Genomic DNA, 27,270 nt, shown 5'->3' with positions numbered 1-27,270 from the left:
GGATAGGGGCGCCCGGTGACAATAGCCCCGTCGGCTGCCGAGGCTGCGCGCCGGACATGGAGGCCCAGGAGCTGGGCAGGTACCGGCGGGGGCCGCAGCCCCGCTCTCGTTTTCCTCCTTACCCCGGGAGGAGCCGGGCCCGGGGTGCGGCGGTTCCCCTCTCCCCCTGAGGCCGCCGAGAGGGGGGGACGCGCTCCCGGTGGGGTTTAAGTGAGAGGGGGCGCGGCGGGATGGGCCTAGTGCCGTGTGCGGCCCTACGGGGAGCGGGGTGGGGAGGCCCGAGGCGTTGGGCTGTGGGGAGCGTGGGGCGCGATGCCGGGTGTGTACATCCTGGGTGAGGAGCGCCCGGGGCAGGAGCCCCGTCTGGGACATGGGTTGATGAGGATCCGCGGGCGCTGGTGTCGGTGAAGTGGGACCGACGTGCGGTGGGGACCCGCAGGCGGGGGTGCGGGTGATTTTTGAGGGTGGGAACAAGGGAAGAAAGTTAGTGGGTGCTCACGGCGGGGAGGTTTGCGGGTGGCATGGAGCAGTGTGAGCCCCGCCTGTGTGCGGGGCGGTGGTGCTGAGGCGGGTGAGACGACCCTAGGAGGTGTGAAAATAGTTCTTTAAGTGTTCCATAACGTATACACCAATAATAAAAAATCGTGCTTCTCAAGCCGTGCAAGAATAATGACCTAAAAACATGTATATGAAGCTTGGAGGTAGGGGTAAAAAGCTCTCTTTCATCTCATTACTGTGCGTCGAGAGGACTTGTCCATGACAGGGCACAAATTGTCCTCTATTTAAAGGGAAATTCCTCTCGCAAGGAGACTTTATATACGCATTAAATAAGAAGGCATCCGAATATCAATTTTGTTTGGTTCAGTAAGTGTTCAAGTCTTTGATGTTAAAGGGAGCTCCTCCAGCGGGGGGGGATGTGCTCTGAAAATCTCCCCTGACTTTGTTAGGCAGTTTCCTCAGGAGTCTGACAGACCTACATGCAGATTTACTGCCCTTGATTGAGGGCAGGTATTTGGTTCAAAATCGGTGGCCTGGTCAGAAGACTGTGGGCTACTCTAGCATAAACCTGATTTACAGTGGGATTTTTAAATATTCATAGAATCACAGAATGGTTTGGGCTGGAACAGACCTTACAGATTATCTGGTACCAACCCCCGTGCCATGGGCAGGGACACCTTCCACTATACCAGGTTACACTGCATAATAGATCATCCAGTTCAATCGTAAACTTCACGCTGCCCAGTCCACCACTAAACCATGTCCCTGTATGTCACCTTTACACGTTTTTTAAATACCCCCAGGCATGGTGACTCCACCACTGCCCTGGGCAGCCTGTGCCAGTGCCTGATAACCCAATTTCCCAGTGTCCACTCTAAACATCCCCTGGTGCAATACGAGGCTGTTCCAGCTTGTCCTGTCACTTGTTAATTGGGAGAAGTGACCAATCCCTACCTCACTATAACCTCCTTTCAGGCAGTTGTAGAGAGGGATATGGTCCCCTCTGAGCCTTCTCTTCTCCAGACCAAACAACCCCAGTTTCTTCAGCCATTCCTCACAGGACTTGTGCTCCTGACTCTTCACCAGCTTCATTGCCCTTCTCTGGACCTGCTCCAACACCTCAATGTCTCTCTTGTAGTGAGGGGCCCAGAACTGAACACAGAATTTGGGGTGCAGCCTGACCAGTGCCCAGTACAGGGGGATGATCACTGCCCCAGCCCTGCTGGCCACTATTGCTGATACAGGCCAGGATGTTACTGGCATTCTTAGTCAAATAGCCAATCTTGGCCAAATTTCTATGTATCCAAAAGTTATTTGGTGGCTTTATAATAGCTTAGAGATGACAAAATTATTTCCTGAAAATCTGCTGTTCATGAAATCTTTTCTATGTATTTTTATGGTGTGGAATCTGTGGACAAGAAGGCGGCTGTGTAGGTAGAAGGGAATGACAGTATGAAGCAGAAGTTTGTGGTGGTGGTGTGAGGGATGTATGTGACTAATAAATGCGTGGAGCAGATCTGTAAATGGAAAATTGTCTTTGTGCATGGAAGGAGACTGAATGTGTGTGTGAGCACTTCTGTGTAGAATAAGTGTTGGGATTCAATATGTGATAATGGGGCAACATCTGCCACATGATTTGTTAAAGCTCTCTAATAATCTGCATAGTAACTAATGCTGTATATACTCATAGTGCTTTGTAGCCCAGAATGATTTATCCATTCCGTGCTGTATCAGATAAAGTAACTGACATAACATTAAGAAAATCTAAAACTTGTGAAACTTGAAGTCCAAAGAGTTTTAATTCACTTGTGTTGTAAATTGTTGGCATCTTTGATAGACAATTTGCCTTCATAATGTGTGTTATGGAGTGGTTTGTTTTTCAGGAAAAAAAAAAAAAAGGAAAAGCTCTACACTTTGCTTACAAATGTTGTGTTTTTTCCACATGACAGTAATCCCTAAAGAACTGTACTGTTGGGTTTAACATCACCTGATACCAGCTAAGCAGTCAGACTGCCTAGTGCGTTTGCATAGTTTACTGCCATGTTAATAGAGTTGTTGGAGAACATAAGTGCAGTACAAGCCAGCCGTGGTAATGATTGGTGTTTATACTCTATTTGGTGTGTCACTACATTCCTACGTTGTTTATAAACTGTGTCTTTTTTTCCCCTCCCTTTCTAAGATACTACGCGTATCTTCAGCAAGCTCAAGCATTTTACACATTCCCGTTCCATCAGATGATGACTGCGGTGCCCAACATGGAAATGATGACTGAGCAGCCGACTCTAGAGGGCATCCCAGAGCCAAACATTGCTCAGGAGCCTCCAAAAGGTACTTTGGCTAAACTGTGCTGAGATAGTGATCGGTCGGGTGCAAAAATTATTGGTCTTAATCTGCTTCTTTGGGCCTATTGGATTTCTTTTTCTTGATGCTGTCTGAGGAAGTACTGATGAACTGTGTCTTTAAGTAACATTCTTTTATCAGACAGTTAAAAAGAAAAGAAGTAAACCCAACTGATAGTATTCGCATTGTTCAGCTTCACAAAATTCTCTTGTACCAGGAGAAGCAGATTCTTGTATCAGTAGATAAATTTATAATTTTTAGCTGATTTAATGGGGTTTAATGTTATGTTAGTGACGTTTTCTTTTTAAAGGCTGAGTTCAAAATATTTTTCTTTTTAATTTCTGCAAGAGAAATACAGTATAATACTGTCTATTTGAAATATTTTTTGTTTAAATGGTGGTTTAGTGTGTTGTAGTAATCAGTGAATTGTTATGTACAGTAAAGATTGTTTGGGTTTAGTGAGGCTTATTTAAACAAATACCAACAGTGCTGGAAAGTGCCCTGTAGGTGACACAGGTTGTGTACTTTATGCAGTTCTGTGTTGCCTTTCTTTTCCCTCACTAGGATTTCATAGTAGTTTAGGCTTTACAGTAAGTGTGCCAAGAGAAGACTCTTTGTTCTGTGACTTTGCTTGCTCTTTACCATGTAACAAAGCAGTGATCTCTGCCAGGCTGAAATTCTGATTCTACAGACAATATTCACACACTGAGTTTTGTCTTGCTTTTAATACTCACATATAGGTCAGAGCTCTCAGTATGAGGTATCCTATCAGCCAGTTCATGCAATGAAATTGCTGTTTAAGTGCATCCTTTGAGAAGTTTGTGTTGTTTTAGTTGTAATATATGGCCAGATGAAATCACAGGAAGAAACCCTCCAGTTTACAGTAGTTGTGACTGCTCAATTCAGTCAGGATATTATTCACTACAGTTAGGATGTACCTCAGCCCTATGCAGATAGGCTTCTTTTGCAGTTTTATTACTAGGTAACATGATGTCACCATGGGTATGCTGTTTGACTGCACTTTCAAACATGGAACCTAAGCCTCAATGTTCTGGCATATCCTCCAAAAGAAATGAAACTATTTTGACAGGATTGTTGTGTAAACAACATAACTTTGTCACGAGATTACTCTTGGTTTGTATCCTAAGTCAGCATAGTTGCCTGTGAATTGTGTGTGTGCCTGTGGCACAGAGACACCCAAGCTAGCTTTGTGTTGAGCCTGCAAAACAGAGATTCATCAGAGAATTGTTTAAGTGAATGAATTTTGAAGGTAAGTTTAGCTGTCTGATTTCTTTTGGTACCCATACATTTAGCTCAGTCTTTCCGAATATCCACATTCAACATTAGAAATGTACAAAAAGGGTGTTTGTTGTGTGTTTCAGAAGTTAAAAAAGGAGGAAGGAAAAGAAAAGCCAAAGCAACTGAGCCAAAGCAACCTAAAAAGCCTGCTGCTAAAAAAGAAAAATCAGCCAAGTCAAAAGGCAAACAGGAAAAGATCACAGATACTTTTAAAGTCAAAAGAAAAGTGGACCGTTTTAATGGGGTATCTGAAGCTGAACTTTTGACCAAGACTTTACCTGATATCTTGACCTTTGATCTGGACATTGTAATAGTAAGTAGCTCACAGTTACAAGATTAGGTAGAGAAGTGAATAGTCTGTACTCACTGGTTATGATTTACATTCCTCATGCCTACCTATCTATATCGCTTATATGGCAAGATCTTGCAAGATAAAGTATATGAACTGTTTCCTGTGTGTAGAGCCGCTTTGCATTTTCTGTTTAAAATTGTAATAACATAGTTCTCATTTCTGAGAAATCTGAAGCTTACACATAATACAGTCATGAGAGACTGTTACTTGACACTTTATTTACTGGAAGCACTCACCAGTGGCCGTAAACACACTGTGAGCAGTTGCTTTGACGTTGCACAACTAAATGAGACTCTGCTATAGAACTGTCAATTTTCACATTTTTTAAAATAATGCTGGAAGGGACCATTAACTGTTTTGATTATTGGCAGCAACTTAAAGAGAATTGAATAAGCATCCTTACTGTAACTTGCTTAAATTCCTGACTGGTATCTTTGTAGATTGGCATAAACCCTGGCTTGATGGCAGCTTACAAAGGACATCATTACCCTGGACCTGGAAACCATTTTTGTACGTTTTTATTTTCCTTTCTTCTTAGAGAATGCGAAGAACTTTGTTAGAACTTGTGGCATTTTAATTAAACTGCTTTCAGGTTTGCTGTTCTGCTTTTTTGCCCTTTGGGGATATTCATTTTTTTTTATGCAGAAAAGGATTTTGTTTTTAACGAATCAAGAGTGATTTAAATCACCCAAACAATAGCTTTATACACTAAATAAGAATGTAAGATGTCAATAGGTTCTGTCAGAGAGGCCTAGTGCAAGGAGGAACAATGGTAAGGGTATAAAAGCTGGCACATAATATTTGCCACATTCTTTCCCACAAAATCTGTATTGATCACATTCAGTGCCTGCTTAAGGGAACTGCAAAATCTCAAGCTGTCTACTGAACTTAACTTAGAAATAAAAGCCTGGTTTACGTAAACAGGATCATAGTGAGGAATTCCTGTTTTTCACTTGGGATTTTCTATCCTCTTGGCAGTAGATAAAATAATTTTGGCTATTTAAAACTTTTCCAGTAGGACAGTAGTCTTCCCAAATTAACTGATGCTCTGTTAACAGATTCTTCTTTTAGCATTCCAGTACTTTGATAGTCAAGGGCGTTTTTGATTTTGTTTTATTTTCCTTAGAAAAAGGCAAATGCTTATCTTCCTACTTTGCAGGGAAGTGTCTGTTCATGTCTGGTCTAAGTAATGAACAGCTGAACCATATGGATGACCACACCTTGCCACATAAATACGGGATTGGATTTACAAACATGGTTGAAAGGACAACACCTGGAAGCAAAGACCTCTCCAGGTTGGATAACAAGGAGGAGTATCATGCTTTTCAATGGATGAATAGTTGTGATTTTAATGTTCAGTGCTTTCCCTTTTAGCAAAGAGTTTCGGGAAGGAGGGCGGATTCTGATGCAGAAGTTACAAAAGTATAAACCTCGTATAGCAGCTTTCAATGGAAAATGTGAGAACCTGGCTTTCCAATTAATTTGTTTTGTCAGTAGTTCTTTCCTCCCCTCCTGTGCCCCCCCCCCCCCAATTTATCCTATATTCTCTTCGTTTCAGGTATTTATGAAATTTTTAGTAAAGAAGTTTTTGGAATAAAAGTTAAGAACTTGGAATTTGGACTGCAGCCACACAAGGTGCCAGATACAGAAACTGTAAGTACTGATCAGGGGTTCCATTTTGGTTATCTCAAAACCAGCAGAGTCTCAGGATTTGCACACACTTAAGATAACATCAAAGTTTGCCCAAAGTACAAGGGATGGGAAAGACTTAAACAGAGAAAGGGGAATAGTGCAGATTTCAGATACAGCTCTAATGCAGCTTCATTAGAGTTACAGGCTTTATTTGGGAAGTAGTGTATGAGGATTAGTAGGACAGTGCATTCTGTGAGGCCTGTCTAAAATATGAACAAAACATACTTCCTTTTATCATAACTGTGATCTACTTTCATCTGATCATCTGTGTCTAATGCCCTGTTATGTTTGTAGTATTGAATTTTGATACCAAATATGACCGTGGTGCTATTGCACGCTACAGCTCCAGCCTTACTGGATCTGGGTGTGCCCAAGCACTTCCATCAGACTCAGCCTTCTTCAGCTCATTTACAGCTTGAAATTAAATTAAACACTTAAGATAAAATGAGCAGTTTGATGAAGAGTATATTAGTCACAGACATCTAGTGCTGGAAAGTATCTCAAGAGATCAGCTATGTCTCATCACAGATACGTTTGTTTAACTTCTTCATATAAACCAGTTAGGACAAAGGCAGTTACACAACCTGCCAATGTAGCTTGTTGCAGAGCTTCATTACCTTGTCTGTTCAAAAGTTTGGGTTGTTTTTATTTCTGTCCCAAATTACTGGTGCTGCAAGTTTAAGAGTTCAGTTTAAGCTGTGCAGCTTTAAAAGTGAGGTGTTGCTATCAGAGCCTGAAGAACCATTACTGATTAAGTGCTTGCTTCTTAAGTAGCTCTTAAAGACTTCTGCAGTAGATGTATTTGTAAGAAAGATGAATAATACTTTTTACTAGTACATGTTCATAAATACTGCATAGTAATAAAAATATTGGATACAGTTCCTTTTTCCTGAACTAATTGTATGCCATTAGTTTAGGGCAGTTGGCAGAGATAGAGATACTTAAGTTGGCTTCAGTCACTCTAACTCCAGAGTTTCAAACCCTGGCAAGTGTGATGCAGAGGCGCTTGGCCAAGAAGCCAGGCTGATGAACCTGTGATGCCTCCCTTGCTAGTATGGGGTGTTTGCATGCTGTACTTCTCTGCAGGCTTGCTGGCTCAGAGCTCTGCAGTGTGCTCCACTCTCTGACACTTATAAATTGCACTTCTCTTAACACATACTGCTACTACATCTCCTGCAGCACAGAAACAGCTGGTCATCAGCCCTTCAGGGTGAGACTTCTGGCTGGCCAAGAAAAATGAAAGACTCCTTTTATCCTCTTCCACAGCTACCAGTGTATTAATTGAAGTTAGTGCAAAGGGTTAAAGCAGCAAGTTAACTGTTAAGTTATTCTCGATGTACTAAATACCAACTCAGGGCATTTAGCTCAGGGACCATTAATACTATTTCTCTTGCTTTTTGTCTCAAGCTCTGCTACGTTATGCCATCATCCAGTGCGAGATGTGCTCAGTTTCCCCGTGCACAAGATAAAGTTCATTATTACATAAAGCTGAAAGACTTGAGGGATCAACTGAAAGGCATTGCACCAAACACAGAGGTGCAGGAGGTGCGGTACACCTTTGACTTGCAACTTGCACAAGGTATAGTGCATATTTTGTTAATCTTTTATTGGATTAACAGCAGTTTCCCAAGCAGAAAGAAATTAAGAATTTAAGAAGAGGGGGGAGATGTGCTATGTTCTCTAAAGCATGCAGTGTAGAATTACAGATTCCACTGTCTTTTTAATGCAGCCTTAATTATCTGGGGAGGAGCAGGGATTATCATGTAGAATGTGTGGCTGTTTTGCAAGTATTCTCTGCTAAAAATGCTCTTTGATCATTTTTACTCTGCATATTAATACTTGAGATCTTCTCTTTTGGCAGAGGATGCTAAAAAGATGGCTGTCAAAGAAGAGAAATACGATCCAGGTTATGAAGCAGCGTATGGAGGAGCTTACTGTGACCGTGCGCCCTATGAAAGTGAACAGTGCACTTTCTCTTCAAATGGAACTGGTAAAGTGAAGAACTTGGGGCATTCAGTCTCTAAACCCTTTCTCATGAATAAATACTTCATGCTATCAATTGCATTTTACAAACTGTGTTTTCCTGTTTGTGTTTGGTTTGGCTGCAGGTAATCCACAGTACTGTGAGGGACCATCCTTTGGTGAAGTTCCTAATGGACAATGGATGACACAGTCCTTTGCAGACCAGATTCCACAGTTCAATGCTGGTGTGACACAGGAAGAAGAGGGAAGCAACATGTAAGAGCTGTGTCTTCTCAGCTGTGCATACCTGCTGCAGTTTTAATGCAGTGCTCAAGATTGGTACCTCGGTTCTCCAACTGAAGCATTTGAATAGGATTTTATCTCCCCTAGTTATTTTATTCTAGTCCCCAAGTATGTGTGTGGTAGCTCCAATCAATGAACTTGAGAATTTTAAGGAACTGTCCGAGCTTTTTAAAAAGTTAGCCCTTTTTTGTATATGAGTTTTATATTTAATGTATCCCATTTATTGCAGGGTTTGTCATTTGTGAAGATTTCTTTGGGGCGTTAATTTCATTCCATGAATCATAACGTAGTTGTAACAACAGCAGTATACTGATGCCTCAATATTGGGATCTCTCATAATCCTTTTCTATCCTGAGAGGAAAATGGGAAGTGTACTCTTATCTTACATGAAATGGTGGTTTTAATCATGCACAGTTAAGCAACCTGTGCTTTTTTAAGTCTGACTTTTACCTTCTTAGTGCAGAAAGTTGTATTCTGCATTATATTTTCTGGGTGGGAAGAGAACGCTCTGTCTATTCAGGATAAACGTGAGTGGAGACATCATCTCAAGTCACAGCACTTTGGAGGGGAATTTGTGTTGCACAGGACAGGGCCTAAATATTGTATCTAAGCTGTCTTTAGGTAAGGTTTCCCTGGCACTCCATCTCTTCCCCCATTAAATTCCAATGTAAGGAACTGGAATTCCTTTAAAAAATGAATTCTTGAATTCATTGTTCTTGAATTCTGTGGCATTTAACTCTCAGTGATATCTGTGGGATTAGTCTCTTCAGCTGACCTTTAGCAAGAGACAGTCCCTTTGCACAGATTTCATTGCAGGGAAGTGAAAAATCAAGCTCCCTGTAAAAATCACTTAAAGCTGCATCATTTACATCAGATACAGTTAGTACAGGGTGAAAGAGGTTTGCACTTTAGTGGGTTTTAACATCTGGTTCTCTTCAGTCTGTAAGACCTTAGGAAGAAGGGTGTTGTCATTATTCCTTGAATTAAATCTAAGGGCAGGTGTTCATGAACAAGAAGCCATCTGTAGAAACTCCAGCTTTCTTCTCGGGAACTTGCTTAAACAATACACCTTTTTGGCCAATATTAATGACTGAGAGAGAAATGAAACTCCATGCTTGTGCCTAACCATCATATTCTTTCCCTCTTTTACCATGTGAGGAAGAAATGAAAGCAATAAGCTGATCAAAACACTGAAGTTTTGATGGTCTTATGACAATAGGTGCTTCACATACTTGAAAAACAGATACAAACAGTATCTCCACAGTCCACGCTGGTCAGATTCGTGAACTGGTGTCTTCTGTCCTTTCCTCACAGCCAGTGACAGTTGTCATGCATCAAGCATAACGAGTTAGCGTAGATTCTAAACCTGCTGTAAGAGCTCTCACTGAGATCACACACTGTCAGCCTGTCGTGAGGCAGGCACAATGTTTACAGTTTCTTCCCAAATGATGTGGCTTAATTCTGAGTGTCTTAAATCAAGCAAGTGTGCATTATGATTCTGATTGTGTTTATTAACCTCAGCAGAAAGCTGTCCAGTATATTGTCAAAAAGGTATGGAGCTTGTCTTGTCTGTTATTTAAAGTGTACTGTATCACGTATTGCTGTTTACATGGACATTTTCCTACAGGTGCTCAAAGTATCTTGCATCAGGGATTTGTTACAATTCAGTTTTATTTTTCAACAAAATTAGGAGCATGTAATTAGCACTTCTGAGTATGCAGCACAGTAGGGTAACACTACTGTAAGGCTATCCTGTTTGATTGGAAGGGAAAGGCCTTCTCTTTAATGGAGTCGGCTACTAGGTTATCTAGGTATAGAATTCAGTGTTCAATGACCATTCCACTAAGTATTGCAATTCTGTGTGTACTCCCTCAGAAATGGTGCTCTTTTCCTTACAGTAATACAGAAGTTCTTAAACCTGTCTTAAAACTATCAAAAGTTTCACAATAAAATCAGGAATTGTATTGCAGTGTCTCAGAACATGCTTTTGTATCTTGCTAGCAGGGGTCTGCATGGGCTGCAGGGTGCATAACACATGGAAACCCTGAAAAACAGAGTCACCACGCAACAGAACTCTGCTCACTAAACTGGTGTGTGTGTTCTCATTTTGGGCTGTTTAATGCGGGCCAGACAAGTAAAAATACCTTGTATGGCTCTGGTGAGGCCACACCTCCAATACTGTATTCAGTTGTGGGCCCCTCACTACAAGACAAACATTGAGGTGCTGGAGCAGGTCCAGAGAAGGGCAATGAAGCTGCTGAGGTGTCTGGAGCACAAGTCTGTTGAGCTGCTGAGGGAACTGGGGGGGTTTAGTCTGGAGAAGGCTCAGGAGGGACACCTAATTGCTCTCTACAGCCATCTGAAGGAGGTTGTCATGTGGTGGGTTCAGTCTCTTCTCCCAGGTACGAAGTGATAGAACAAGAGGAAACGGCCTCATATTGCACCAGGGGAGGTTTAGACTGGATATTAGGAACAATTTATTCACAGAGAGGGTGCCTGGCATTGGAACAGGCTTCCCAGGGCAGTGGTGGAATCACCATCCCTGGAAGTGTTAGAAAACTCTGTAGATGAGGCCCTCAGTGACATGGTTTAGCGGTGGCCTTGGCAGTCTTGGGATAACGTTTGGGGCTGATAATCTTAAAGGTCTTTTCTGTGTTTCTACCATCAGACTTTACATTAAACCACACTGCTTGGCACTGAATTTCACCTCTGTAAACATTTAATAAGAATACATCATTGTGGAGTAAACTTGTTTCCTCACCTTACATGAAAGTCTGTCGCTCCAGCCATAAGCACACAAAACTGATGGTCACTCACCTAGTTAACAGACCCTTAGCTTTCTAAAAAATCAGTGAATTACACAATATCTTGCATCTCAAACTATTATGTACTGCAAACCATGGCCTCTGGGTGCGGTGCAGTGGTTTCCATATCAGCTATCAGGCCGAATTAATTTGAACTTTCCTGATGGGTCAGGAATAAACCAGTTTTCCCAGAGATCAGTGTGAACACTGGGATAATCCCAAGGTTTGTATCTCCCATTCCAATGAAGTAATTTCGCTTCTTGAAGAAAATGCTCTGAGTAATGGGCATCAGGGCTCCACCCTGCATGAGTAGATTAAAAAAAAAAACAAAAAGAAGCTAAAAATTCCCAGTTTTCATACTGAAGGCCTTATAGAGTGAGATATACTCAGTGAGGGTTTTAAGTCTTATTAGTGTGGTTCCACCTGTTAATAGACAACTGGTTGTAAGACAGTAGCTTTTTTCAGCTTCATGCCTCTAATGCTCCAGCAGCAAAAATCTCAGCAGGTTTCCTCCCTCTTAACATTTTAAGATCTTGGCATAGCTGGGGTTAAACACTATTCATTTTACTATAGCAGCTGAGCCATTATCTTATGACAGGATAACTCACCATTGCGAGGCAAAAGGTAAATACATTCTCAAAATGTTGAGGAGACAAACACTGCTAGGCATCCCACCATCTCCCACCACACCTTCTAAGAGAGTGTCTGCTTGTTTTTCAGTCTCTCACTTTATTCAGCTCTCATACATTCTTCCCATACTTTATGACAATACAAGTTAGCTGGTCTTCAAACATGTAACTTTGTCCTTGGTATTTGTTTCTTTTTTTTCCAATCCAACTCAATGACTATTAGGGATCTGAGGTATGAAGTGATGCACTGAGGTAAAGTAACGTAAGGTCCTGTGCTGGAAGCTTACAGACCACTCACTTTATTTAGTTCCAACTGCAAACAGTAGGAAGTTAAACTTACCAAGATGCCTTATGTGCCACATAGGATTAATAGTGGAATACTTTCCATGAAACACAATCAGCATTGGAGAGGTTGCCACACCTCCCCCAAGGGTGCTGCTGTAAAGGTTTTCCCTGCAAAAGGGGGAGAAGGGAGGGAGGAAATAAAATATAATTTCAAACGCAGGTACAAAAGGCAGAAGATTAAAAATAAGCACCCTGTCAAAATTCAGACTCATTTTGAACAGACTGATTTTCAGCATACTCCTTCCTACTGCTCTCAATTGCTTGTCTTTGCAACTCCAAGTCCTGTTGAGTAACTCATTGCTACCAGGCAAAATAGGAGTCAGACCCATCTGAAGCCAATCACTTCTACACACTGCCGACAGTCTACTCAGCTGACAAAGCTTACAGAAGGAAAAAAGCTGTTAACATAAAGGAATTAAACATAATTTAGACTTGTTTCTTAATGTACATGTTTCCATGTGTTTCATTCCCTCTCTTCCCCTCTCTTAAGCTTTTAGACCCATAAATCAGCTTCCGATTTTGCCAAAGTCCAATTACATTTTTCAGCCTGGAGAAAGCTCTGGGAAGATCTTAGAGCAGCATTCCAGTATCTGAAGGGGTCTACAGGAAATCTGGAGAGGGACTTTTTACAAGGGCATGTAGTGATAGGACAATGTGGGGGTGGCTTTAAACTGAAAGAGGACAGAGATTAGATGTAAGGAAGAAATTCTTCACTGTGAGGGTGCTGAGGCTCTGGCACAGGTTGCCCACAGAAGTTGTGGCTGCCCCGTCTCTGGCAGTGTTCAAGGCCAGGTTGAAGGGGGCTTGGAGCAACCTGGTCTAGTGGAAGGTGTCCCTGCCCATGGCAGGTGACTGGAAGTGGATGAGCTTTAAGGTCCAACCCAAACCATTCTATGACTTCTATAAACAAACAGCTGAAGGTCATCCATTCCCTATGAATCCTGTGATATATCCAGAGCTAGGTTAGCATAATCACTGTAAGGTGAGGCAGCAGTGTGCTGAAGGCCTGGCTGGCACATGATTGAAGCCACTCACCTCTGGGGCTCCATGTCCACCACCCAGCCCCATGAGGAGGAAACGTGGGAAGCACCGAGAGATGTGTACAGAGAAGGAAAAAAAAGATGTGAACCTCCCCTTCAAATTTGGGTTTTGACTGCCAAGCAGTTTATTGCACTGTCATTTCAAAATCCAGCTAAAAATAACATGAATGTGTTACTAAGGTATAAAATCAACTTCATAGAGAAAATTTGCAGCAATATTCAGGGAGGTTTTTTTCTCTTAAACACTCTTAAAAAGCACCGCAAGAGCTTGTCAAAATATGTTACACAAGCAGAGTAAGAGAAAGAATTTTGGCTTTTTCATTCCCGCACATGCTTACCATTTATGTGTCTCCTCTGCTCATTTCTGAAACTAACAAGTAACAGTCCAAGGGCACAAGCTATTTAGTTTCAGTTCAGCCTTACTACATTTAAATTTAACCCCTTGTGAAGAAAATAAATGTCAAGTTTGCAAGTCCAGGTCACCAGTGAACTAACAAGAAATAAAAAGTAATTGTTTCATTGTGTCATGACTTACTCATGGTCAATTTTTGTTCATGTATAGAAAAAAATAGTGGTTTCTATTAATATTTAAGAAATACAGTGTCCAGTCACAGTCTCGCTGATGTTACAATATAGGAGACCCCACAAAAACAAAAGGGAAACATTCCTCCTTCTTTAAACAAATCTCAGAAAGAGACGATCCTAGGTGGTTTCATCTCCAGTGCGGTTGGTCACCCAAAATGAGAACCACATGTTCTCAATGTCCCTAGAGATTAAGCATGGTTTGTGATTAAAGACTAAAATTCCAGGTGGCCATTTCCTTTTACACAACTGGTCAGACTGAAGCAGCCAAATTCTGGAATGCGAGTTACTCTGCTTGATGAGATCTCAAAGAAAGACTGCTATAAAACTTTTAAGAGATTTTAAACAGAAAATTAAACTGCAAACTGAGTATCAAAAGTGCAAAGCTAGATTTCTACACGTACTCTACATTTCTTTGCATCCACTTTTCCAATTGCTTTGTAATCCGTTGATGTTTCCATTCGGTCATGTTAGCAACAATTACTCCAGGATTAAAGGAGCAGGTGCTGGGACTGATGCCAAGATCTCTAATCGCTTGCTTTCTGTAGTCCAGGAATCCCATGTATGTGTTCTAAGAAATAAAAAAAAGTATGTTTATCCCATATGAATCTCTATAAAGATAAGCTTAAATGCATCTCTAGCTCTCACATGGAGACTAAATATGCCCTCCCAGAGCTGAGTTTCTAGAAGGTGGTTACTTGTCTTCATTTCCACATCACACAAGGCTGAAAGGCAGGATACTTCCAGCTACTGAATTAGTTTCTCCACAGCATTATTCCATGGGAGTTCTTCTCTCACCATACATTTGTCTTTCTGCAGCTTATTCTGAATGATGTAATATCACACTTGTACTGCTGTAATGCCAGGGACATAATGCCACTTTGACAATTCTAGGGAACTCAGCTCAGGAATTAGCCTGTAAACTCGTCTTCCCAAGTCTCATTCCCAATTCAACTAATAGAAATACCATCTATTCTGCCTTCTTTAGTTGTTCCTTAAGTGCTCGTGATCTACTGACGGCAAAATAGCGAACATAATTTTGTAGCATCTAAAGAACAATAGATACTGAAATTATTCCAGGAAACAACTGCAGAGCATTACAGAGTTACTGCAATAATTGTAAAACTACTACAAAACTACCAAAAATATATAACTTTCACTTTGTGGAAAATATATCAAATCACCTTACATTTGTAGGCCAATATATTCACCCTTAAAATTCCAAATTGGCACCTTACCTGCATCCCTACACTTCTAACCATTTCATGTGTGGAAGGCAGATCACAGTCATCTGAAAAAGCTGCAGCATGTCCAGGAGCCAGCTTAGTATCGTAGAGTTCCTGGATGTCACCTGATTGCAGAAAGGTCAAAAGCATAAGAAGAAACCTGTTTCACTCATACAGAGTGTGTAGGATAACTTCTGTTCTCATGTATGTTACTTAGGAACATTCCAATTCTAGGATTCCCGGGTATTCACGAAGACTGCTAGACAGCTTTCCTGCTAGACAAGAGCTGGTCACGGGTAAGAAGGCCAGCAGCCTGAGGTGAGCTCATTCAAAGACTAGTAATCAAAAGCATTCTCCATACTATAAACACTGAAACTACTACTTCTGAAATAAGCAGAATTTATTTACTTATTTGTCTGAGCTCATCAGCTGGGTGGAAAACTTGGGTTAGGATTCATGTCCCACCAAGAAATAGAATTTGAACTAATGAGACATTTAATTGTTGAAGATCAACATGCCTTACCAAGAATTTTCTTCTGATTCTAAATAGCTTCTGCTTTTCAAAACAAAAAGCAAAAGAAAGAGAGAAAGCAACAAAAAAGGAAGAGAAAACAGCTTTTCAAGAGAAAAGCAGGAAAAAAAACAACCAAACAATTCTGGGCTGAGCCCCAAATTCAGCATGTTTCACTCTTACTGCTTTGCATAAAGTAATGACCAACAAGTGATCACAGAGTTAAACCCACAGAACCCCATCCACTTCCACTACAGAGACATCTGATGGAGAGCACAGTCTCACATTAGAGCTAAGACATGGGGAGCAGCTGCCAGAACAGGCTTTCTCCCTCCACCTTGCTCCCAGATGTCTTTCTTCATTCCTTTCTTCTGGGCCCTATGATTGCATGACCCAAGGGTGAGCAAGACAGCCTGGCTTAAGCCAAGGAAAAAAAATAGAAGAAGAAAATAAGGGGTTGGGTTTTCTTTCTTTTTGTACCGCTAGTCTTCTGCCAGGTCAAGCAGCTGAATCAGCTTATTCTGCAGCTGCACAACTGTACATAGGACACGAGTAATAGGAGCTGCAGGGGACAGGAGATGCAGCAGCCTGCCATGAGCTGTAAGATGAAACTAGGTGCAGCTTTATCCTGTGGCTCCAGAAACGCTATCAGCTGACAGAAGCTGACACCCCTTAGAAAAGGGAAAGCCCTACCACCCCTCTTCCAGCCACACTGCCTTGACTCCTGCCAGGGAACAAATTCAGGCTGAAAGCAATCACAATTCTGGTGAACGCCTGTGTAGGTGCAAGGAGAGATACAGAAGTGGTGAGCTCAGCCTGCAGTGCTCATGAAATTGGAACATAAATGAAGACTTCAGAACCTTTCAGAGAGTCAAATATTTCTGTTGCCCATTGGTGAAAGAGAGAACAACAAAACCAAAAAGCAGAGATAGCCACTGGAAACATGCATGTTGAAGAATTGTCATATGAAGTCTATTGCAAATTAAAATGAGATGGGCAGGGCAGATTGTTTTTATAAAGTGACCAGTATCAGCCCCTTTAAATGCAGATGTTATGAAATCTGCTACTAAAGAGAAAAAACTGTAAGAAAGTGCAAGAGAAGCTGTGGAGAATAAAAATTCACTTAATGTTCTTAGCATTTGTGGGAATTCAAATACTAGCAGGAAATGCATGTCACATACTTCATAAATATGGCAGCATCTAAGTGAAATCTGTATCTTTCAGCAATTGACCAGATTAAGTTAAAATTAAAGCCATGCATACAACTTTAATCAGAATCAAGAATTCAAAAGATATATAGTGGGCCATTATACAGACTTTCCTTTAAAACCAAGCAGATTTGTAGTTTCCCTGAGCACAACACTCCTAGCAGCTGCCTCTGTTTCCACTATATGTCATATTTCCAAATGACTGTAAAAGCTGCAATACCTTTGATTGTAATTCTACTAGAAACTGTCTTTTGGATGACACCTTACCTTGAACAATGATATCATCATCCAAATATATGACTTTCTCATGCTTCTGGATAAGCAAAGGAAGATAAAATCGAACAAAGTTGAGCTATTAAAGAGAAAAAAGGTAAACACTAAGTGGTAAAGCTGTTTAATGAAGTAGTCTCACATTTCTGTCTCTATTAACAATTAAACTGTTATTTAACTGTGTAATTAAACTAATTAAGCTAAATTAAATTTCTCTCTTCATTGAGGACTAGCCACCAACCATTTGCTTTCTCCTCCCCAGCTTTAGTAGTATCTTGAACCCATTATTATTTACCCTCATTTATTCACTATGGCTCTAACAAAGCAGCCCCAAATAGCTGCTTCTTCCCAGAATCACTTAGATTGGAAGGGGCCTTTTAAGTTTATATTATCTAAGCCTTCTTCTCAAGCAGGGTTCATCTGAGCAGGCTGCCCAGGACCATCCCCAATCAGGTTTTGAATATGTCCAAAGATGGAGACTCAACAGCTTCTCTGGGCAACCTCCTCCAGTGTTTGACCACCCTTACTATTAAAGAAAAAAGAAAGAAAAAGCCTTTTCTTGTGCCAAGAGGAAATGTCATGTGTTTTAATTTGTGCCCATTACCTTTTGTCCCACCCTCAGGTATTTATACACTGATAAGATCCTCATGAGTCTTCTCTTCCCCAGGCTAAATAGCCTCAGTTCTCTCAGCCTCTCATAGAATAGATGCTCCCATCCCCGAGTCATCTTTGGAGCCCTGTTTTGCACTCACCCCAGTAAGTCTGTAACTTTCTTGTACACGGGAACTCAGAAGTGGATACACTGCATGAAAATCTTGCAACATTTCTTGTTTGTTCTGACTGTAACTCTTACTAATTTAACCCAATGACTGTTAGCTCTTACACTGGAAGAGATAGTGAGCAACCATCCCCCATCCGGTCCTCCATGTCACTCAGTTCTGCAGACCTCTATTTTCACACTAGAGGTCACATTTCCAGGCTAAACAGTTTTAACCCACTGATTCCTTGCATGAAGGAAGAAATTCTATAATTAAACGTGTCAAAGGCTCAGAGAAGGGCAGCAAGAATAAACATTCCAAACAGTCCTGAAAATTTTCCAGTGGTGCTACATCTTTTCCAGATGAGGGGACAAAGACTGTATATAGTATTTAGGATGAAGGAAAACAATGTATTTGTATTGTGGCATAATAATATTCTCTATTTTAAGCCATATTCCTTTCCTAATAATTTCTAGCATCTGATTTGCCTTTTTCTGCCAGTGAGTAATATTTAGATTAGTAATTAGCTTCTGAATTCCCCATGGACATGAGCAGAATGCAGCTAACTCGGCATCGTGGAAGCACAAAGAACACTATTAGGTCCTCTCTCTAATAAACTGTAAAGATATTCTTAAAGATACGACACATTCCAATCACCTAGTTTATGCCACCAAATACTGAGGTCCCAGCAAGACTGCTAAGTTGCAAGGAGCTTGTTATAGTGCACTTTTCCTTCTTGAGTGAGGGCACAATGTTTGGACCTGATGTAGCTTCTCTGACTTACATCCCACCCCCCATGTAATGGAACAGAATTTCCAGTACATTGTAAAGGCTTTAGTAAGCATTAAAAACACTGGAAATTTGTTATGTGGTATTAATTTACTCACAGGCTGCAGTAGCTCTGGACGTGATGCATCTTGTCTGATTTTTCCTTTTAGTACCATAGGGTTGAATTCCACAACCTTAAATTTTATTTCTTTCAGTTTAGAATTTTCAATCCATCTTCTGTGAAAAAAAAAGAAGCGGTAAAAATGTAGCAAGTACTTCCAGTATTAAATTTGCAGACTCACAGGAGAGCAGAACTTGTAAGTTCACTTGATCTATTCTGTCCAAAGACAGAATCACTTCCGTCAACAGCTATTGCACACATACATAAAAAAACAAAACAACCCCCAAAACATCCTACCCGACTGCCAAAACCAGACTCTACCTGTTGCCCAAACAACTCTTCCACCATCACTAGCATCAAATGCTATTTTTCTAGGCTTTCCTCCTATAAAGACCATTTTTTCTTATCCTATCTATGTCTTTAAAGCAGAGGTTAGTTTTCTCCCTTTCACAGTTTTACATCCGTCAAGATGCCTGTTCCATTAGCTCCCAACCACATCGTCTTTAGACTTATTTTCCCATTGTTGTGTCACCTTTCTTGACACCATTGCTCATTTTCTCCTCTGACTTCTCTTTTAAATCCTTCCTGAAAGCACCTAGAACTAACCACCACATTTCTTCTGATGCATTAATAATGTCTGCAAGATCAGAAGAAGTTTCTTCAAGTCTCCTGTAGTCATATATATCAACATGTATATCCACAATGATGCACGCCTTACATAATTCTGTCGTTTTTCAAATGAGTGCTACCCAATTCCTGCTTTACCCCGAGCCAATACAATCAGCTCTTCCCACCTTGTCATTACCTCTACTGAATTTGATCACATTGTACAGTTCATTTTTCCAATTCATCACGATCGCTTTGTTTTCAGCTCTTGTTCTCAATATATCTATCTGCTGTCTCTTTTCCAGCTTCATGCCAACTGCAGATTCATAGAGAACATCTTCCACTATTATCTAGCTTACCAATGAACTAAAATGCAAAAACTCCCTGCGGAACTCCACTCATTACAGCTTTTCACTTTGACACAAAATGTGGGTACACAGGCTACAGAAGTGGAGTAGCCAGAGGTGAGCACTGGTAAGAAACTGCTTTAATTTTGATTCACACCTTCCTCCTCTTTCAGACAGTATTTTCAAATTTTAACACCCAATGCTTTCATTACAACCATTTTGATGTCTCTATTTATAACTTTTAATACACCCTCTCAGCTGAAATTAGCTTTAAACATCAAGTTTTTCTACACTTAAGCTTAAGACACAGTGCCAGATGATAGTGCGGTGTCACAAAGTGGGACTGGCACAAGCATGTATATACTTAATATACTCCAGACTTTCTGCAGCTGATCTACAGCAGGCAGAGAGGCAGTTACAGACATGGGCTGGCTATTTCACACCCTTCTACACCAGGCAGTGCCTTGCGGAGAGCAAAATGGTCCCGTTTCCTAAACGGAGAGAATCCTGGGTATTGCTGCTACTGGGTATAGCACTACTTAGTATAGCACTAATTAAAGGGAGAAACATTTACCTGAAACATCCTCCAAAGTCTACACGCATCTTAAGGAACACAGCAACCTGGTTCTAACCACAGCATGAAACAAAATAAGGCTGGTATATACCGAATATGTGGGATGGTAGTCTTCAGCCCAACTATGTAGAACAAAACATTGGCCTCTGTGTTGCTGTAGATGCTACTGATTGCTGCTACAGCTGCCCCCATTCTGCCCGCAGCAGCACAGATTACAACTGGGATTTCTTCTTCCATTTCCTCTGGACTCTCCAAATCAACTACAAGAAACAAAACTATGCATTATAACAGAAAATTAAGAATCTTTTTATATCAGATCTGGATACCAGGAACAAGTATGTAGTTCCAGAAGAAGCTGAATCATATCACATTCACCCCATTTCCTTACCACATCCTATACACATCCGCATCTGGCAACACATACAGCATGAGCTTTCACTGTTGGATGCCTCCAAACAGAATATATAACAGAGTTCTTGGCATCTTCTACTCAGCAGAGGCACAGTTCAGCCTGTCATCCATGCAGCTGCTTATTCACATGAAACCTGAAGAAGTTCAAATACCTTTGAGACTTCTGCTTCTCAGTTATATCTAGTATAAGGTGAACAATAGGTTCCAAAATTATCAAAGGAAAGAGGTAAGTCAAAGAGATGGTGCAATTGAATGAGCCCCACTTCTTTGGGAAGCAGGCTAGAAAGAAATAGTGCAAAATTTTATACCAGCAGAAAGTTGCTAGTGATAAAAAAGGAAAAAAGGTCTAAACAAAATTGAATCAAAGAATAAACTAGGTTGGAAAAGACCTTTAAGATCATCAAATTCAACCGTTACCCCAGGACTGCCAAGACCACTACTAAACCATGTCACTGAGGGCCCCATCTACATGGTTTTTGAATCAGTTCACATTACTGCTAAGAAAGGCTTTTATCTCTAGCACTGATTAACTTACAGAACTTATATGGATATATTTATACTGGTTAAAACATACCATTAAACTCTTAACAGTTGATATACAACATAAATATACTGAAAAAAAAATATAGCAAGACAGAGTTTGTTTATATTGGGAACAGTGAATAAGCTATTAGTACAAAGATTTACCACCAGACCAACCACGTCAACCCTAGTGGGTTTATGTCACTATAAAAATTCCAGCAAATACTTCTGCTGTAAGTCATGTCAAGATCTGATGATCTATCTGAAATGAATAGCTAGGCTAAGAGCACTCCCACAGGGACAAGTTGTGATCAAAGTTTATTACCACTCAACAACTGCAATGCTGTTCAGAACAAATAAGGATATACTCCAGCTTCCATCTACATCAGTGGCATCTGGATAAAAATCTGAATCAGAATGACAATTCTTAGTTATCACTATCAGTCTCCTACTATTTTATTCAAGTAATTCAGAAGAAAAAATTCTGCATCCCAGACCATATGCAACAGTGTGAGTAGTTCATCTACTGCAGGGAAAACAGGATTCAGTAAGACAAAAATCACTGTTCAAATGAGGAAATAAGGAATGTAAAACAAGAGCATAAATGAAACAGAAGTACAAGTCATTTACCTGTTTCATTCTTTAATGCAGATGGCACTTGGTGAACTTTATTATACAGAATGGCGCATACAGTTAAGACAAGAAGTAACAGTAAGATCTGGTTAACTGAAAGAAAAGGGAGAATTTGTTGACTGTCAGTATTATAGCTAATTCCAAGCATCTTTTTAAAACCAAAATCCAATTTGTAACCAGCACATAACATAACCTGTATTTGCTGTGTTTATCAACTTCTGCTTTCTCATTATTAAAGCTAAAAAAAAAAAATACGGTATAAACATAATAGTATTTCTCCCCCATTGCAATAATTTCCAATTATCTGATTTCCATGGATAACTTGCTCACTAAAATCATCAAGCTCCTAATATAGATAGGCTATCCATACTAGGAAATTCACACTTTTCTGAGTTTTACCAGAGCTAAACTCTCTTTTCTTGACTAACTTGCTGTTTCTTATCACAGGACTTCAGGAGTTCATTATTTTTACCTAGCCCTTTCCCTCTCTCAGGCTTCCCTGAAAGAGCTTCAAACACAGGAGAATTTTTTTCCAATTTCAACATTCAGATCTTCAGGGTGTATTTGAGGAAAAAAACCTCTACAAATCTGGAAAAAAAAAAAATCCATCATGCTACTAAAGCCACAAATGTTTCAAAATATTTGAAAGCACAAATATTTGATGTGATTAATTAGTAAAATCAAAACAAAGCATGCAACTGCAAAGACCTTGCTGTATACTGTGATCTGCAGTTCCTACCACACTGTCTTGTACAAGTTTAAGTCATTCAACGTAAACTAACAATAAGCACTTACCAGGACAGTTCACTGACTACAACAGGAAGGAATACATTGCTACCATCAGCAGCTACCTTGATAATGGGAGGTTTGTTGTTTTTTTTTTTGCATCAGACACTTTGTTACTTTAGCACCACTATAAAAAGGATTTAAGGTGTACAAAAGAGCAAAGGGAACAGAGTTTTGAACTACTCCAATCAAAAGGGCCAACTGGCCAGAACTGGGTGTGAGAATAAACTGAAAACGGTAAACATATGTCACCAAACTCGCACCCATTTAAGCCAGCTGAGGAAACAGTCCATTGCCTTTGGAGAAATTTGGGTGCATAACTGCAGGCACACACTGGTCCAGTTTCAGTCACTGATCCTGCCAGTTGATGAAAGCACCAAATTTCTTGGGGCCACACCTCATTTGCAAGTATGAGCAGTGTTAATGTGCAGAGTTCTGTAAAAAAACACAGCTTCAGAGCTATGGGCACAACCCACATGAAACCAGCAGCTACCTGCATTCTTAGTGGGAAACTGCAGACCCCTGTTGTCATGCAGTAAAGCAAGAAGTAATTTTAAATTAATGGGATTTATGGCTGTAATGATCTGATTTAGTTAACAAGAAAAGTCTTATCTGTATACTGAAAGTTAAGCATAATATAGCAAAATTTGAACTATAAATTTGCATGCAACTGTAACAACAGTTGCATGGGAAAATGCCTTTGACATTTCTGTCCTCTTTTAAAAATAGATATTTCAAATGTTTTTAATCTGTCTTACTTTTCTTTAAAAGAGCCATGTGTCCTGTTGGATGAGAACTGTGATCTGTGGTAAAATAAAAATAAACAATTTTTAAAGGAGAGAGAAAAAAAATCATTAACATCAGATGTGAATACTAGCAGTTATATCAGGGACAAGGGTTTGCACCATCAAATTTTACTACTGACCTGGTAAAACTGAACTCTATCTTTGTAAATAACTCTTCGCTTCTAAATAACTAACATCCTGGGTTAGAACTATTACTTATGTTAATTTAAGATACAGGCTGAAAAGAACATAATTTTAATAAATTCCATCCGATCACCTACAAAGAAGTATTAAAACACTCCACTGGTGCAGTTTGTAAATACATTTACCTCTGATTTAACTTAAATATAGTGACAAATGCTAGTCTGGAGTATGTTTCCAAACATATGGGAATCTTATACTGGAGCAGCATCTTTCATATTTTCATAAAATCGCAGAGCAATAGTGAAAATACTTTCTAACAGCAATACACTTCCACTAACAGAAGGGGGGGGGGGGCAGAAGAGCTTATGCAATGTGGCTTGTATTTAAGCACATTATTTGTGATGCTGAAGAAAATGAGGTAGCCTTCCCCAAAACTGTACTTCTAAACTAGGCCCAAGGGTAGCCATGGCTTTCTGCCTGAGATGTCAAGACAGAATCTCAAAAACACAGGGTTAAGAGAAATTACATTCACTGGAATTCTGAACCCAAACCTACTGTTAATGAAAAAAAAAAAAAAAAGGCAACAAAAAATACAAAACCAACAAACCAAACAAACAAAAAACTGACCCACCAACAAAAACAAACCAAAAAAACACCAGACCAAAAAACCCCCAAACAACTCAACAGTAACAAACAGCACCAGAAGTTGGTGCAGGGCTTGTGGGGAGGGGGAAATACAGCTATGTGATCTAACCTTTATGCAGTGCTAGCTGTATATAAGAGAGAAACCAATTTTTCCTGTTTCCATGCATCCAGATATGGACACATTACAGCATACATAAGGATATATAGCGGTTTCTATACATAAAAATTATTCCAACTCCGTGAGAAAGCAGACGAACAGCAAGAATTCTTGAAACCTGAGTCATGAAACTGACTGCTTCTCATTGGTTAATGCTCAAGATCAGGCAGCATCCTAAATTAGTCTCTACTTTGAATAAAAAGTTAAATGACAATAAAAATACATTAAAAAGCTAAGATGTGCCTTTGTTTCCAAACTACTTATATTTGCACGTATTTAGGTCCCAACAGATAACTAAATCATACTGAGAGGAGTATTTCTAAAGTTCTTTCGAATCTGCAGTACTTATCTACATTCCAGCAACCCATTCTTTTCATGTGGCATTAATTTACACAGACAGGAAATCAAGCTTATCGGTTAAAAAAACCCCAAACCCCATTGCTGAGAAAGCCCTTCTCTCATGCATTACACATAAGCATTGTCTTCTTATCCATTTTATGTTTACTCATTTAGGCAAGCTGAGAGACAGCAGAACCCCCTATACTCTTGAAGGAACTTTCTAACCCCACTTTAGCAAATCACAATCTTCCACTGATTTACATAGAGTTGAGTACTATCTTTTAATTAACACTTGCAATGATAGTCACAAACAGTACTGATGATCATGGCAAGATGAAAGTTGGATAGCCACAGCTTCATGATACCTTCAGAAATTACTAAATCAATATAAATTGAACCATGTTTTAAACTTTAAGAACCAAACTCAGACAGACTCTCATACAAGTTTGAGTTCTAAAACTACAGCATTCCTGAGTCTCAGAAACTCAGATTGATTACCCACTCATTTTTAAGGAAAGAAAGGAATATTTGTTCCCCTACAAATACTTACTCATTTTTCCCTGACTGTAGACATTAGTTCCTGGAACCTGGCAGCCCCTAACTCAGTTGCCAAGTCCTGTAACAAAATGAGGGGCTGCAGAAGGGAAAGCTCAGAAACAGTGACATTACTGGTTAGATATTTCCTGCTTAATTAGTCTTTTTACCTCTTCAAAGCAGCACCGTATTCGGGACTCCTCTCTCCTGAAGAGCTGTAGAGCTATTTACTGGGATCCTAAACAGCCCACAGATGTAAGCACTCTTGCCAAAGCTTTCTTGACCATCAACCTCCTTTGAAGTCCCCCGCACAAGGGCCTTACAGGGCACAGTAACAGTTTTAAGATTCAATTCCTTTTCCAGACTCTTCAAAGTTTACTTTGGAGTTGTGCTGGTTCTCTCTCTCTGCTGCTGAGGAATAGCACAGGATCCAGACGCTGCACTGGAGGAATGAGAGCCCATAAACCACTTCCAGATGTTTAGAATGATGATGCAGCCCCAAATCTAGCAAACTTGCCTCAGAGCTTCAGCTAGCAGATTGCAAACAAATCCCTTAAGACAAAATGTCTTAAGGGGTGGGGGAAAGAGAAGGAAACAAAACCTTCCAGAAGTTACTTCAACAGCTTAAGTTGCAGGTTAGGCTTCTCGTCATTATTTTATGGTCAATGTGAACAGATCACTAGTGTGCAAGAGCCAAACAACAGCATGCCAAAGTTTTTACAGTGTCTGTTTGCAGAGCCAAAAGCCAGTGAAAACTTGGAAAATTCAACTCTGCACATGCATTTTTACTCGAACCATATAATTTCCAAATCCATGAGCAGTGAGGGGAACCTGAATCCACAGATTTGGTTTAGATTCAGAGGGATCTTAGATAAAGGCGACCAGCACATGTTGATACTTTGCCTCCTAAGCTCTCCTGAATGCTATTGTGGTTTTATTTCTACACCACTTATTTCATTCAGATTTTCTCCCTCTCTTCTAGGAGCCCCCCTTCTATACAATAATGCAGTTCTTGAAATGAATACAGGAAGAAGTAATAGTCATCTTCAATTCTAAACTATTTTTAGCATGAGGCAGTGCAAAACTTAAAAAGCATTCAGCCAAAGTTTTAAAAATCTGAAAGTATTTTAAATGAAATTTGGTGTTCAATTTGCAGGAACTGAAAAAGTGGGTTTTCAGTTGCATGTCTCAAACATGCCGAACTGCATTACTTGTGTCTGATTTCATACAGAAATCCAGGTTCTGCAAAGCTGCCTTAAGGAAAATTAAATGAAGAGCTACACATACAGCTATGAGCTTCATGCAGCTAGGCACAATGATTCATAATTTGTTTGTAGTATGTTATTTTGTTTAAACTCTATTAAGCTTGTGGTCACCAAAAATCCACCCTTTTTTTTTATTTCTCTTCCATTTTTTTTTTCTCTCCCATCCGTGCCGCTCTGCATCTGAACAGACCTAAGAAGCACACGGGTGTAATCAGCCTGCAGCATTGGGACCACCTAGCAGCAATGCGTACATTATTGGCAACTCAGTAGCACCTTTAGATCTCCTTCAGCCTCAGCCGTTTTTATTCTCATTTAACAACCCCTTCACACAGGAAAGAGAGTAGCTTCCATCCTGCAGAATGAGATCTTCAGGTTTACTCAGATTACCCGCCGTTAACTGTAGAACTGAAACCTTCGTTTCTATTCTCAGCCCTCAGCGCTTAAACAGCAACTCATTTCTCTCTCATGCGCATACCTCGCTGGCAGCACACCTCGCCTACCACTAGCAAGTTAAAACAGACAAAAAACGCTACACGTTTCTGAGGGTTTGAAGACACAGCTGCGTGTCCTAAGCTAAACAGCCGTGATGACCGAGCATCTCAGCACTTCAGAGGCGGGCGGGTGCCCCGCCTCTGCCAGGTGCCCTTCACAGGACTCCAAGGGAGCAAGGCCGAGTCTCCTGAGGGGCGGAGAGAGCGCTGTGGCAGAGGCGGCCGCGGCACAGCCCGGGGGGGGAGCCCAGGGCGGCCTCCGAGTCCCCACCTTGGCCTGGAACACTCTCGGCAACTCCTCCGCTGCGGCCCCGCCACCGAGG

At 40.5% G+C, this 27,270-nt stretch overlaps 2 protein-coding genes across 6 annotated transcripts; one reads left to right on the top strand and one right to left on the bottom strand.

The window, feature by feature from the left end:
• The first annotated feature begins 5 nt into the window (after positions 1-5).
• On the top strand, positions 6-10,410 carry TDG (thymine DNA glycosylase). Of its 2 annotated transcripts, none has more exons than XM_062616332.1 (10): positions 6-79; positions 2,678-2,826; positions 4,221-4,450; positions 4,930-4,999; positions 5,649-5,784; positions 5,864-5,946; positions 6,048-6,142; positions 7,589-7,760; positions 8,043-8,171; positions 8,290-10,410. In XM_062616332.1, the coding sequence occupies exons 1-10, from the start codon at positions 57-59 to the stop codon at positions 8,421-8,423; spliced, it is 1,221 nt and encodes a 406-aa protein (XP_062472316.1). In that variant the 5' UTR covers positions 6-56; the 3' UTR covers positions 8,424-10,410. The 2 variants fall into 2 exon arrangements, with proteins under 2 accessions (XP_062472316.1, XP_062472317.1); XM_062616333.1 differs by lacking the exon at positions 6-79 and adding an exon at positions 1,615-2,174.
• A 733-nt stretch (positions 10,411-11,143) lies between these two features.
• GLT8D2 (glycosyltransferase 8 domain containing 2) lies at positions 11,144-26,199 on the bottom strand. Of its 4 annotated transcripts, XM_062616336.1 has the most exons (11): positions 25,362-26,199; positions 25,208-25,273; positions 23,346-23,390; positions 21,799-21,894; positions 20,327-20,495; positions 18,707-18,824; positions 17,059-17,143; positions 15,085-15,197; positions 14,251-14,417; positions 12,220-12,332; positions 11,144-11,551 (listed from the first exon to the last, which is right to left on the bottom strand). In XM_062616336.1, exons 2-11 carry the CDS (start codon positions 25,209-25,211, stop codon positions 11,379-11,381), a joined length of 1,083 nt encoding a protein of 360 aa, XP_062472320.1. In that variant the 5' UTR covers positions 25,212-25,273; positions 25,362-26,199; the 3' UTR covers positions 11,144-11,378. The 4 variants fall into 4 exon arrangements, with proteins under 4 accessions (XP_062472320.1, XP_062472321.1, XP_062472318.1 ...); XM_062616337.1 differs by lacking the exon at positions 25,208-25,273; XM_062616334.1 differs by lacking the exons at positions 25,208-25,273; positions 25,362-26,199 and adding an exon at positions 24,271-25,005.
• Positions 26,200-27,270: the final 1,071 nt, after the last annotated feature.

The sequence above is a fragment of the Pezoporus occidentalis genome, unplaced genomic scaffold (assembly GCF_034315485.1).
Source record: "Pezoporus occidentalis ecotype Australia unplaced genomic scaffold, CSIRO_AGI_Poc_V1 ctg19, whole genome shotgun sequence".
In the NCBI taxonomy this organism is placed as follows: Eukaryota; Metazoa; Chordata; class Aves; order Psittaciformes; family Psittacidae; genus Pezoporus; species Pezoporus occidentalis.
This window is presented reverse-complemented; position numbering and strand designations above follow the sequence as displayed.

Excerpts from the sequence above, each read along its gene's own strand:
- TDG (XM_062616332.1), top strand. The coding sequence starts at position 57 with ATGGAGGCCCAGGAGCTGGGCAG. Across the intron at positions 5,000-5,648 it reads TGGACCTGGAAACCATTTTT|GGAAGTGTCTGTTCATGTCT; the intron begins GTACGTTTTTAT and ends CCTACTTTGCAG. Across the intron at positions 5,947-6,047 it reads AGCAGCTTTCAATGGAAAAT|GTATTTATGAAATTTTTAGT; the intron begins GTGAGAACCTGG and ends TCTTCGTTTCAG.
- GLT8D2 (XM_062616334.1), bottom strand. The coding sequence starts at position 24,328 with ATGCATGGAAACAGGAAAAATTGGTTTCTCTCTTATATACAGCTAGCA. Across the intron at positions 23,391-24,270 it reads ACAGCTAGCACTGCATAAAG|ATCACAGTTCTCATCCAACA; the intron begins GTTAGATCACAT and ends ATTTTACCACAG. Across the intron at positions 14,418-15,084 it reads TTAGAAGTGTAGGGATGCAG|AACACATACATGGGATTCCT; the intron begins GTAAGGTGCCAA and ends TTTATTTCTTAG.